This window comes from Schistocerca nitens, chromosome 9 (assembly GCF_023898315.1).
Source record: "Schistocerca nitens isolate TAMUIC-IGC-003100 chromosome 9, iqSchNite1.1, whole genome shotgun sequence".
Taxonomy (NCBI): domain Eukaryota; kingdom Metazoa; phylum Arthropoda; class Insecta; order Orthoptera; family Acrididae; genus Schistocerca; species Schistocerca nitens.
This window is the reverse complement of record NC_064622.1, coordinates 432377406-432390412: the sequence shown is the minus strand read 5'-3', so window position 1 is coordinate 432390412 and position 13007 is coordinate 432377406. Positions and strand designations below refer to the sequence as shown.

General features: G+C 41.7%; 1 protein-coding gene across 1 annotated transcript in view; it reads left to right on the top strand.

Moving 5' to 3' along the window:
- The first annotated feature begins 1203 nt into the window (after window positions 1–1203).
- Window positions 1204–13007, top strand: part of LOC126203718 (uncharacterized) — a 276111-nt gene continuing 264307 nt past the window's right edge. The window contains exon 1 of the mRNA XM_049938093.1: window positions 1204–1295. Coding sequence (XP_049794050.1) covers window positions 1273–1295 — 23 coding nt within the window. The 5' untranslated portion in view covers window positions 1204–1272. The remainder of the gene's footprint in view (window positions 1296–13007) is intronic.

The window sequence follows — 13007 nt, the reverse complement described above, 5'->3', positions numbered from 1 at the left end:
TATTTCATAAGCACGCAATTTCACTACGAGCCGCATGTGTGGTACCGTGTCAAAAGGCTTCCGGAAAGTATGTAATTGAGAAGGCGTCCAATACTGGTCTTAACTTCGTTGTGTCCCATAGACAGATTGTATGTATTTAAACGCCCAGTCGAGAATTACCATATTCGCTCCACTCCGAAAATTCTGTTGGCACTCGTAAGACCTGCAGTGTCACATGCTGTGATATACGCACCATGGCCTCTTTCTCGTGGGCCTCTGTTTTGGCTACACTAGCGGCGTGATACGGTACTGTGGCGCGGGGAGCTCAACATGCACCAGGACTGTAGATACATATGTGTTAACAAACAAATATTAGCTATATTAAAAAACTAGAAACCCGCCTCGATTACGAAAAAAAGCACCTAGTGTTAACCTAGGTTTCGGCATAGATAACTACACCTTCTTCAGAACAATAAAACCCACCAGTGCCTAAGAAGACCTTTGTCAATGATTAAAAGAACACCATAGCTATACATTTATAAACGAAAAAAGGGGAACACAAACAGTACATATGTACAAAGTCTAAACCACTACTTAACTTAATGGTGTACACCTCACACCGGCCTGTGTACGATGGGCCATGACCCGCCATAAACTTGTGGGTTTTATTGTTCTGAAGAAGGTGTAGTCATCTAGGCCGAAACCTAGGTTAACACTAGGAGATTTTTTCGCAATCGAGGCGGGTTTATAGTTTTTTCATACATTAACCAACGATTGCTGACGCGCTGCGATGTTGAAGGTTCTTAAATATTAACTACGTAATGTTATATTTTCGAAATGATTAGAAAAACTATACGCCTACTCCTTGTACAGTGGTGTTCTATGCAAGCGATTTGAGCTGATTACTTGGATTCGGCCTTGGTCGTGTCAGCCTGTTTAGTTTGAATTTCTCCGTTCCCTAGTCCCTGATATCAGATACACACTTTTTTTTGTAGAGAACCATGAACGAAAAGGCTTAATAAAATGCGTGGATTGTTTGAAAATCTCTTGCAAGTGTTTTAGCGCAGCAATTTGTTCCCACACAGTATCTAACGCGTAGTTATTACCTGCGTGGAAAAGATGCGCTTTCTCCGGACATCTAGGCGAAACTCGTTCCAGCAGCCGCGTCCTGGAGAGGGGGACCCTACTGGAGTGGGGGTGGGCCCAGACACCTCTGCGAGCGGCGCGCCGCTGCTGCCAGCACAGCGGCTGGAGTTGCAGGCCTGCAGATACCGACAGCACACCGGCCGCACAATGGGCGCCTCCGCTTCTACTGAGTGAGTACCTCATCTGGAACTCTGCTTCATTCCGTCAATCGCCGATGCGATTGCTGCTTCCGATTCTCCGCAACTACTTCTGTGCTGTTCCACAAACTATGAAACAGCTCACTATTTCCAGAACAAATCTTCCGTGTGGATTGTAAGGGTTACCACAACCGATAGTGTCGATAGTGGTGTGTTGTAGTGCGTAATCATTCCGCACCGCAGGTTCTTTTACCGCTACAAGTGTACACCAGGATCGCTCTGATCCTGAAGTTTTTTGTTTGTCACTGTGCACGCGCCATTGCACATAGACAGCTCGCTGCCACCAATGTACATTCAGCATTGAGTGAGACCTAGTAGAGGACGGACGATCGCAGTTGCGAGACGTTGTTGTTTAATCAATTTGACACAAATATATTTCGAAGGGTCACTGTGACCATGGAGTACACATTGCGTCACAGTTCTTTCGCTGAGTCTGAAGTTCTCCTACGTCAAAATGATACGTAGGAATGACATTTTACTAACGGAAGATGCTATAAAGGAAGCACTGTCAGAAGAATTCAGACGTGAAGTGATGAATATCATTCTGAAGCTGACAGTCCTCCGGCAGTTACGGAAAATGACGAAACGGATCGGTCTGCCAAATATTCAACAGCGATAAATAAAATACAGTCGTCCACGTTAACTGCTCCTAATAGAAGAGGCGTGTCAGTTACCGATAACATTGTAGTCTATATTCGAAGAGGGCAACGGCCTTGCCGCAGGGGATACGCTGGTTCCCGTGAGATCACCGAAGTTAAGCGCTGTCGGGCGTGGCCGGCACTTGGATGGGTGACCATCCAGCTGCCATGCGCTGTTGCCATTTTTCGGGGTGCACTCAGCCTCGTGACGCCAAATGAGCAGCTACTCGACTGAACAGTAGCGGCTCCGGTCAAAGAAAACCATCATAACGACCGGGAGAGCGGTGTGCTGACCACATGCCACTCCTATCAGCATCCTCAACTGAGGATGACACGGCGGTCGGATGGTCCAGATGGGCCACTTGTGGCCTGAAGACGGAGTGCTATATTCGAAGAGTGAGGAAGTAATGAGTGAATGGATTTATGAAAACTGAGAACATCTCAAGATATATGTGTAGGAAGTGCATTTAATTAACTGAATTGCATTTTCATCCAAGTAAACTGCAAATAAAGTCTTTGGATTCGAATAACTTTCAAGTTTCTCCATTGAAAAGTTTCTATCACATTGTTTACTTAGTCTAGATTTGGATGCATTAATTTTACTATAGATTGAAGAAGTACATGAGAGAGGAGAAATAAAATGAGGTTATTACATTAGCGTCCAATTTAACTAGCAAATATCGTATTTTAAATAATTGAGGCTCGATGGGACCCTGTCGTACACTTCGTGCGACAGTTTCAAAGGCGTACAAGGTGTACACTACTAGGGTTAACATTCTGAGCTGCGCGAGCGTTTTCATTCAACAGTTCCCTTGCGCTACTGTTCAAGTGCCTTTAATTGCGAGGAGAGGACAGTTGTTCACATACTACACATGGAAAGGACGTATGCGGGAGAGTCGCATCAAAAAATATGAACAGTTTGCAGATGTAGGTGAAATATCAGTTTGTAAGTTTTTCGTCGCGTGGTAGGGCGACAATGAGTGGTTAATCGTTTTATTCACTGGGGGTTGCGCGTAATTAGACATGAACTCACTGCACAAATCAGTTTTGCCATTATCAGTCACTAGCATCTGTTGGCTGATGTATTAACTCTACCATCTACTTTTTACAGCGTGACACAGGGATGGCAAACTTCACTGTGAAAGTAGAACTAAATTTAGCTACTCATATAAACGTATTTAAGTCCAATCTTTATTATGAACTCACTTAACGACGTATAAGGTATGAACTGAATTGCATTTTCATCCAAGTAAACAGCAAATAAAGTCTTTGGATTCGAATAACTTTCAAGTTTCTCCGTGTCATTCAACATTTTCAGTTAAACTGAAGAATGGTGACTTAAATACAGGGTGATTCAAAAAGAATACCACAACTTTAAAAATGTGTATTTAATGAAAGAAACATAACATAACCTTCTGTTATACATCATTTCAAAGAGTATTTAAAAAGGTTTTTTTCACTCAAAAACAAGTTCAGAGATGTTCAATATGCCCCCCTCCAGACACTCGAGCAATATCAACCCGATACTCCAACTCGTTCCACACTCTCTGTAGCATATCAGGCGTAACAGTTTGGATAGCTGCTGTTATTTCTCGTTTCAAATCATCAATGGTGGCTGGGAGAGGTGGCCGAAACACCATATCCTTAACATACCCCCATAAGAAAAAATCGCCGGGGGTAAGATCAGGGCTTCTTGGAGGCCAGTGATGAAGTGCTCTGTCACGGGCTGCCTGGCGGCCGATCCATCGCCTCAGGTAGTTGACGTTCAGGTAGTTACGGACAGATAAGTGCCAATGTGGTGGCGCTCCATCCTGCTGAAATATGAATTGTTGTGCTTCTTGTTCGAGCTGAGTGAACAGCCAATTCTCTAACATCTCCAGATACTGTAGTCCAGTTACAGTAGCACCTTCGAAGAAAAAGGGACCAAAAACTTTATTGGCTGAAATGGCACAGAAAACGTTCACCTTAGGCGAGTGACGTTCATACTGAGTTGTTTCCCGCTGATTCTCAGTGCCCCATATACAGACATTGTGACGGTTGACTTTCCCATTAGTGTGGAAAGTTGCTTCATCACTAAACACAATTTTGAAACGACAGATTCATCTGTTTCCATTTGAGCAAGGATAAAATCACAGAAATCGATTCTTTTAATCTTATCAGCTGCAGACAGTGCTTGAACCAATTTCAGACGATAAGGTTTCATAACTAACCTTTTTCGTAGGACTCTCCATACAGTTGATTGCGGAATTTGCAGCTCTCTGCTAGCTCTGCGAGTCGATTTTCCTGGGCTGCGAACAAATGCTTGCTGGATGCGTGCTACATTTTCATCACTCGTTCTCGGCCGTCCAGAACTTTTCCCTTTGCACAAACACCCATTGTCTGTAAACTGTTTATACCAACGTTTAATACACCACATATCAGGAGGTTTAACACCATACTTCGTTCGAAATGCACGCTGAACAACTGTCGTCGATTCACTTCTGCCGTACTCAATAACACAAAAAGCTTTCTGTTGAGCGGTCGCCATCTTAGCATCAACTGACGCTGACGCCTAGTCAACAGCGCATCAAGCGAACAAATGTACAACTAAATGAAACTTTATAGCTCCCTTAATTCGCCGACAGATAGTGCTTAGCTCTGCCTTTTGTCGTTGCAGAGTTTTAAATTCCTAAAGTTGTTGTATTCTTTTTGAATCACCCTGTATATGTAATGAAAAGAGAAACGCTTTCTTCTTAGTCAACATAATGAGGTTTAGTACGGTGTGCATCTTCTCTGTTAATTGCACCTTACCCATGCCGACCGCCGCAAAGAAAAATATTTCATTTAAGAACCAGAAAAGTATAGTGGGACGGAGGTTACAGCACTGCTTTGAAACTTTCTTCTAAATTAGAACTGTGTAATGAACCGGGACTCGAAACCAGAACTTAAACATTTTACTAGCAATGATCCCGGTGGGTGATCTGTGGATAGCTCAGTCAGTAAGAGCCCGCAAATGGCAAGGTTCCGGGTTCGCATCGCGGTACAGCACAGAGTTTTGACCTGTCACGGAGTTTCAGTTTAATATTAATTATTTACTTGTTTCCACACTTATTTACGTTAGCCTCCTACACCACAGCAGATAATATACCGAATAGAACATCACTAAACAAAATCCGTGCCATACCGGGCTTAGAACCTGAATCCCCTGGTTTAAGCAAGCAATCGTCTTATCCACGAACTCGTTTCCAGGCCTGACTGAAAATTAATTGTTGCTGGTGTTCCTCCTATTACTCTGGAACTGAGTTAAAAAGTGAATAACAGATTTCAGTTGTTTATTACTGAACACCCTATAAAAGAGATAAACACATATTGCGCTTGTCACCATCATATTATATTCATGGACACGCAAGTCGCCGAAGTGGCGTCAAGTGGGAAAATTTGCACCAGGCGACCAGTCCACCCGACGGGAGGCCCTAGTCACACGACATTTCAAAAACATGGCTCTGAGCACTATGCGACTTAATTTCTGAGGTCATCAGTCGCCTAGAACTTAGAACTAATTAAACCTAACTAACCTAAGGACATCACACACATCCATGCCTGAGGCAGGATTCGAACCTGCGGCCGTAGCGGTCGCTCTGTTCCAGACTGTAGCGCCTAGAACCGCACGGCCACTCCAGCCGGCACACGACATTTCATTTCACTGGTCTGGAATTACTCCACACATTTCATGTCAGTGAAATTAATTCATTTGAGATACCGTACCTTGCATTTTATTTAATAAACATATTTATTAAATAACTAAGGGATACACAAGAGTATAGTGCCTGCTAAGTTTCTGTACCTCATATTTCACGTTGAAGGTGTCGGTGATCTGCTTTGTCCTGCCAGCCAGGGTGGGCGAGCGGTTCTAGGCGCTACAGTCTGGAACCGCGCAACCGCTACGGTCACAGGTTCGAATCCTGCCTCGGGCATGGATGTGTGTGAAGTCCTTAGGTTAGGTAGATTTAAGTTGTTCTAAGTTCTAGGAGACTGGTGACCTCAGAAGTTAAGTCCTATAGTGCTCAGAGCCATTTGAACCATTTTGCTTTGTCCTATACGAATAGTCATCAAAGACTAATAAAATAAAGTAAAATAGTATCTCTTGATTCACTGTAGGACCACAAAGGGTAGGTTCAGACGTGTAATTACAGACGTTTTTCTTTTCTTCGCGGACAATGATATCTTTCCCTCACGAAGTGTGCGAGTTGTGTGTTAAGTGTAGGTGTGTTGAGTGTAAGTGACTAATGAATGTGTATTGTGTTGCGTCATATTTTTGCTATAATCCTCTCGAATATCAACTTTGTTAACGACTCCATTCGCCGAATGGATCACCATAAACAGCGTCACTTTTACGCAGTCTGTGAGGTACAGTGGAGAAATTTGAAATACAGGGTGATTCAAAAAGAATACCACAACTTTAAAAATGTGTATTTAATGAAAGAAACATAATATAACCTTCTGTTATACATCATTACAAAGAGTATTTAAAAAGGTTTTTTTTTTCACTCAAAAACAAGTTCAGAGATGTTCAATATGGCCCCCTCCAGACACACGAGCAATATCAACCCAATAGTCCAACTCGTTCCACACTCTCTGTAGCATATCAGGCGTAACAGTTTGGATAGCTGCTGTTATTTCTCGTTTCAAATCATCAATGGTGGCTGGGAGAGGTGGCCGAAACACCATATCCTTAACATACCCCCATAAGAAAAAATCGCAGGGGGTAAGATCAGGGCTTCTTGGAGGCCAGTGATGAAGTGCTCTGTCACGGGCTGCCTGGCGGCCGATCCATCGCCTCGGGTAGTTGACGTTCAGGTTTCATAACTAACCTTTTTCGTAGGACTCTCCATACAGTTGATTGTGGAATTTGCAGCTCTCTGCTATCTTTGCGAGTCGATTTTCCTGGGCTGCGAACAAATGCTTGCTGGATGCGTGCTACATTTTCATCACTCGTTCTCGGCCGTCCAGAACTTTTCCCTTTGCACAAACACCCATTCTCTGTAAACTGTTTATACCAATGTTTAATACACCAACTATCAGGAGGTTTAACACCATACTTCGTTCGAAATGCACGCTGAACAACTGTCGACGATTCACTTCTGTCGTACTCAATAACACAAAAAGCTTTCTGTTGAGCGGTCGCCATCTTAGCATCAACTGACGCTGACGCCTAGTCAACAGCGCCTCAAGCGAATAAATGTACAACTAAATGAAACTTTATAGCTCCCTTAATTCGCTGACAGATAGTGCTTAGCTCTGCCTTTTGTCGTTGCAGAGTTTTAAATTCCTAAAGTTGTGGTATTCTTTTTGAATCACCCTGTATAATCCACGACATTGGGGTAAATTTTGGTGACCACGAGTTTTACGGTACCACTTTTCCTCCCCTTGCTGGCCAAATATTCAAGTCGAAAAATTCTTCCACCACCAGCATCTGAACGAGCTTTTCTCCGAGTCGAGCACATGTGCCCATTAGCGACCTCGTCTACTGGAGTAGATGTTCATTAAATAGTAACTTATACCATTAATCATCAAAATGAAGACATCAACTTCGTTACGTCGAATGGGATAACAGTTCTTTGGGAAAACATTACAATGCTGCAACTATTTCGGAGGAAAGATAAGAAATGGTGAAACTGGAATACAGTGGGTGTTCTTTAGTTGTTGCAACGGATTGAACTGCCTAGGAGGCAGCCATTCTCAACTCAAAGATGTGTTGTTAAGCTACCAGTGTCTTCTCGACAAAATCTTTGCCTTTGCGGGAGCCGGCCGGGGTGGCCAAGCGGTTCTAGGCGCTACAGTCTGGAACCGCGAGACCGCTACGGTCGCAGGTTCGAGTCCTGCCTCGGACATGGATGTGTATGATGTCCTTAGGTTAGTTAGGTTTAAGTAGTTCTAAGTTCTAGGGGACTGATGACATCAGAAGTTAAGTTCCATAGTACTCAGAGCCATTTTGAAGCTTTGCTGGAGGACTTACTAACAAACTCCAAATCATGCGAAAGTCGTTGTCGTCTAACCCTTGATGTGGTGAGAAGCGAACAGCATGATGTAAATGGCTGCTGAGCGTGGATGCGCTGTAGTTGGTATAGTCCTCGTCCGACCATCCAGAATACGGTTTCCCATGGTTTCCCTAAATCTTTCAAGGTAAATACCGAGACAGTACCTTTACAAAGGTCATGGCCGTTTACTGCCTCGTCCTATTAGTTTGTGTTCTGTCTCTAATGATCTTGTCGTCGACGATACTTAAAATAATGTTCTTCCTCTGTTCTACAAAGAATATGCAGATAACTTACTAGGTAGATATCATTCTCTCTATGCAAGACCTGCTACTTCTAATGCTGAGTTGGCATCATCCTTTCTTTATTTTTCATTCTTTTAATTCATTTAATCAGTATGCGAAGCCTTTCGATGTTGTTGGTAGTTATCAAAAGGGGCATATTCGGAACAAATCTGCATGCAGATTGTTTGCTCTTCACACATTTTGGTGATACGTTCCATAAAGTAGTACAATGGCAGCCAGAACTTAATTTATAAAAGTCAGTGTACTCCTAACGAACAGTGATTCCACGATGTAAATTTGTGTAGAAAAAAAATGTAGGTAGTGTATACCAAATCCAGCGTAACTTATAACGAACTTCACCAACAAAGGCAGTCGTTCCGCTGCTCTTAATTCAATTCCTCTGAAGCACTGATCACGTATTTCGTCTCGGCAACTCTTGTTTCCATTGACAGTGGCATAAACTTGGAATATTGTACAGCTGAAGCCGCCAAACCTACAAGAAAAATGCAAATGTAAACGCATTTTCTGTGTAATTTTTATGATTATTTAATTGTGGCATGCATGGTAAGAAAATAAACATATTCACTTTCTTGTTAAATTTAACAGTTTTCTGTATATATGGTATCAACTACTTCAAGTTAAATGGGGGTCATTATCCTGTTTCGTAATCAGTAAATGGCCAGCATAAAAACAAGTGGCGTGTATGTAGCCTGTTTACTGATTGTTTCGACACCACATTTCCAAAGGAATTACGTAAATGATCTATGGGTCACGGATAAAATAAATAACTATTTCAAGTAAAGGAGTTAAGTCAGAAACCTTACGTAGTTTTTTTTCCATAGAACAACAGACACGTAGACGTAACAAATTCTATCAAATTCAAAAAAAATTGTAAAAAGAATAAATGAGAAGAAAAGGGTCTGAGATAAAGAAAGTAAGCATATGAAATGGCCGTCGGTAGTACGCAGTTGCAAACTATTTCCTAGATGGTGAGATACTATCATTTCAAGAGATAGGACGGTATTTTATTTTTAGAAGTATAGCTGGGTAGCTTTCCCTGATGTTATTACTCGTACACCCCTCATCGATAGGTAAAAATTTAGCTTTCATAGGTTCTTGGTTGGAAGGCTTATGGCGTGAAACGAGACTGAAATGGACAATATGACCCATACATAATGCTGACACGCAAATGCTACATTTGAGGATAGATATTTATACTTTAAGGAACCTTCATAGCATTTGCTAAAACAAGGAAAACCAAATCCAGTAGACTATGGACGGCCAGATGATGGAGCCCTGGTTTGCCACTGCGCTAACCTCGCTTGGCACGATAAACAAAAAGTAGACAGTAGATAGAACAAAATAAGACTTCACAGAGACTTTAGAATATTTCAATACATAAAGAAGATTCGGTCCTCATACAGAACCAGACAGCAGTCATTGTCAATAGATATATTTTCAAAAAAAGTTCACTTATTAAGTAAACGGAAATATTAACTGGCATTATGTTCACACATGTATAGTGTATCTTAATTTTAACTGTTAATTTGTAAACATTACTGAGGCATGGGATTAGTGGCGCTTTGGGATTAGATGCATTAGAAATCACATACCTACACTTTTAAAAATAATCTGATTCCCATCGCACTTTATCCAGGCTTTGGACTGGCTAAATGGCAAAAGTAATTTTATTGTCATTTAGGCGTGTTTAAAATCAGCTTATAGGGTTCGTCAATTTTTTTATCTGTTTTGTTTTTGTTTCTTCTTTTTTTGTATTTTTTTGCTATATGAGATTTCTATTTACATTTAATATTTTTTTTATTTATATTGATATTCTGATACATTATTCAGTCTAGTTTTTGAAGGTGGGAGATAGCCTCACCATCCTACTTGTACTCTTTCAATATTTTCTCCAGCCTTTCATCTCGTTTCATGTACACTGTTTTCTTTCTTTTACCTTCCATACTCAACATGTTCTCATTAACGCGCACGCTGAATTTTCTGCTTCTGTTTTCATGCAAGTAATTACATCACTAAATTTTAGGGTTTGGTTTGGAAAGCATATTACTAATTTTGTTATGCCAGCCCTCTACGGAGTTAGTTGTTCGATGGAGCCGTTTGTAGCAGCTCCAAAGGCTGATAGGATTTTATCATTTTCCAACCATCTCTCTGCAAAATAGTCGAAAAAGTCAGAAAGCCTAGGAACATCCAGTGCCTGTGAATGTATCTCCAGCCACTCATCACATACATCTTCAGGCCGTGGAAGCGCCAGCGCAGCACACATGCGAATTTGTTGTCTCACTTCTTCATTTTCTTTATATTCGCGATTGAGTCCAAGATGCTGTACTTTCCTTCAGAGTGACTTTCTCATGCGGAAATAGCATCCATCCACTGAGGAAGTTGGTAGGCCTAACATATGTATAATTGCAGAAATCGCTGCTGACTCAAATTCTACAGTCACACTTGCCGGGTTCCATTCTGGAATATTTTCCAGCACATTCCTGAAAAATCGGATGTATGTCTCTTTCCTTTTATTTGGTAATAATGCAAATGCAACTGGGTAGATATTAGTCTCATTTTTATTACTTCCAAAATCTGGATGAATTGTATATATCTGTGAAAACTGTTTGCTACAGCACGTGAACGTACTATCCATAAAAAAGTCTCGTTTACTTCTTAGAGCCTCTCTCCCTGCTCTTCCACAAAAAACTAATATCCTGTCTCCTGATTTATCGTCACTTTACAGGAAACTGTTGCCCTCATTCATAGTTAATAGCTCTGCTTTAAGTTCAATCTCTTCTCTTATCTCTGGATCGCTCTCACTTCCCTGCGACGTTGCCCTTTGCTTGTATAACGTCCTCTTCGTTGTTCGCTGCTCTGGCATTTTTGTCACAGTGTCGTAACCTCGATTATGCAAGCTACCTAGCTCCTCTGAATAGATTTTGGAAATAGACGTATTTTCCTCTCGTGCCCTCTTCTTTGCCTGGTTCAGAGCCCTCTGTACTTCCAACCTTGCGTCATCCGGAACACCACATTGATGCTCGTGCGGAAAGAACACTGTAGAATGCTTGGTTTTAAGCTTTCCTCGGTAATGCTTCTCTTTCTGTTTTGGACAGCGCAAATCACAGTCCCATCTTCCTTCGTTTTCTTCACTGTGTAAGAATATCCTTCATAGTGGCAACTAGGCTTACCACGAAATGTCGTTGAAACTTCCATATCACAGCTACTGAGATGGTAATATCCAAGTGGCACGACATGAAGTCTACGAAAACTAGAGCAGACGGGACTGTGCGGGCGGAGTTCGACCGAGTCCAGGGAACAGGTAGAGCAAGATGATTAGCACGGTCCGGCTGCAGGTAGGACGGGACACAATGGACGCAGGTACGAGGTGGAGAGTTCGCAGATTTCTAGTGGGGCTGAAAGTTCGCAGGGCGGAGAATTCATACATTCCTGGCTCACAGCTTGATCAAGCCTTTCGGCTGGAAGCCGCTCCGACGGCTTGTATGCCAACCTGTCAAATATGCCCCAGCGTTGCGTAAGTGAATGACGGCTGCTTGCACAGTGTCTGTGTTGTTGATAAGAACAGTGAGAGGATGAAATATGATGCCCTACAGTCGATTACGCTGGCATACTGCTCATGCAGATTCGTGAAATTTTAAGTTCATGGAGAGAAACCCCAGCATAAATGTAGCCTTTCTTCATGTTCCTTGCAGACTTTAGGAAGAAAGGAACATGTGGCGAAAATCTTATCATAATGGCCGCTTTATTCTCTCCCATACGGTTTACAGCGGAAAATAAAGTGCGGATGAAATTAATAACTATAAGTTCGAACTTCCGGATAGTTCTAACGCATGCCCCAGGCGTAGCAGAAGTGAAATCAGATTGTCTGGCGGTGAATGACACAGGAAAGTCCTAAACTTTCAGAGCCCTACTCAGAAAACCATAAACTGAGAGACGTGTTCCGCAATTAGGCTACTGAATTCTAATACGCAGTATTCAATGAGACGACAGCCGATAAATACTAGTAGATGCATAACTGCAATTCATTTTTCGCAAGAGTGTACGCGGAGAAGACTATTGGCAATAAATGCGTAACTTTGTAATTTTTCATAGGATTCTGTTATGTTCCTTATCGCTTATAACCAGTGAACTTATGTAAACGGTCTGAATAATGAGGAGATGAGGCAGCTAAAACACAGTATGGAAACACGGGGGACAGTTAAACAGACTGACAACTGAACAAAACCACTTTCAGTTCGAGAATGAATGTTATCTAGAAAGTGTTGGACTACCCATGGGATCCCCAATATCAGGAACATTAGCAAACATTTTCATCAGTCATCTAGAGAATCAGATATTTGAAAACATAACCATTAATGAAAGTTTCAAAATCATGTACTGGTACAGATATGTAGATGACATTATTTGTCTGGTAGATGAGCCAAGTGAAAAAATAGTCAAACTCCACTCGGAAATCAACAAAGCTCATCAGAACATAAAATTCACACTTGAAAAAGAAAATCAAATTAAATTTTCTTGACATTACAGTAAAAAAAGAAAACGGCAAACATACATTTAATATCTTCAGAAAACCAACAGCTACAGACATAATAATACATTCCACGTCTAACCATCCCCACAACCAGAAACTTGCAGCACTAAGACATACATTACATATATTAAACAGAATCCCACTCAACAAGAGAAACTATGAAAAAGAAATGAGTACAGTCATACAAATAGATAGGA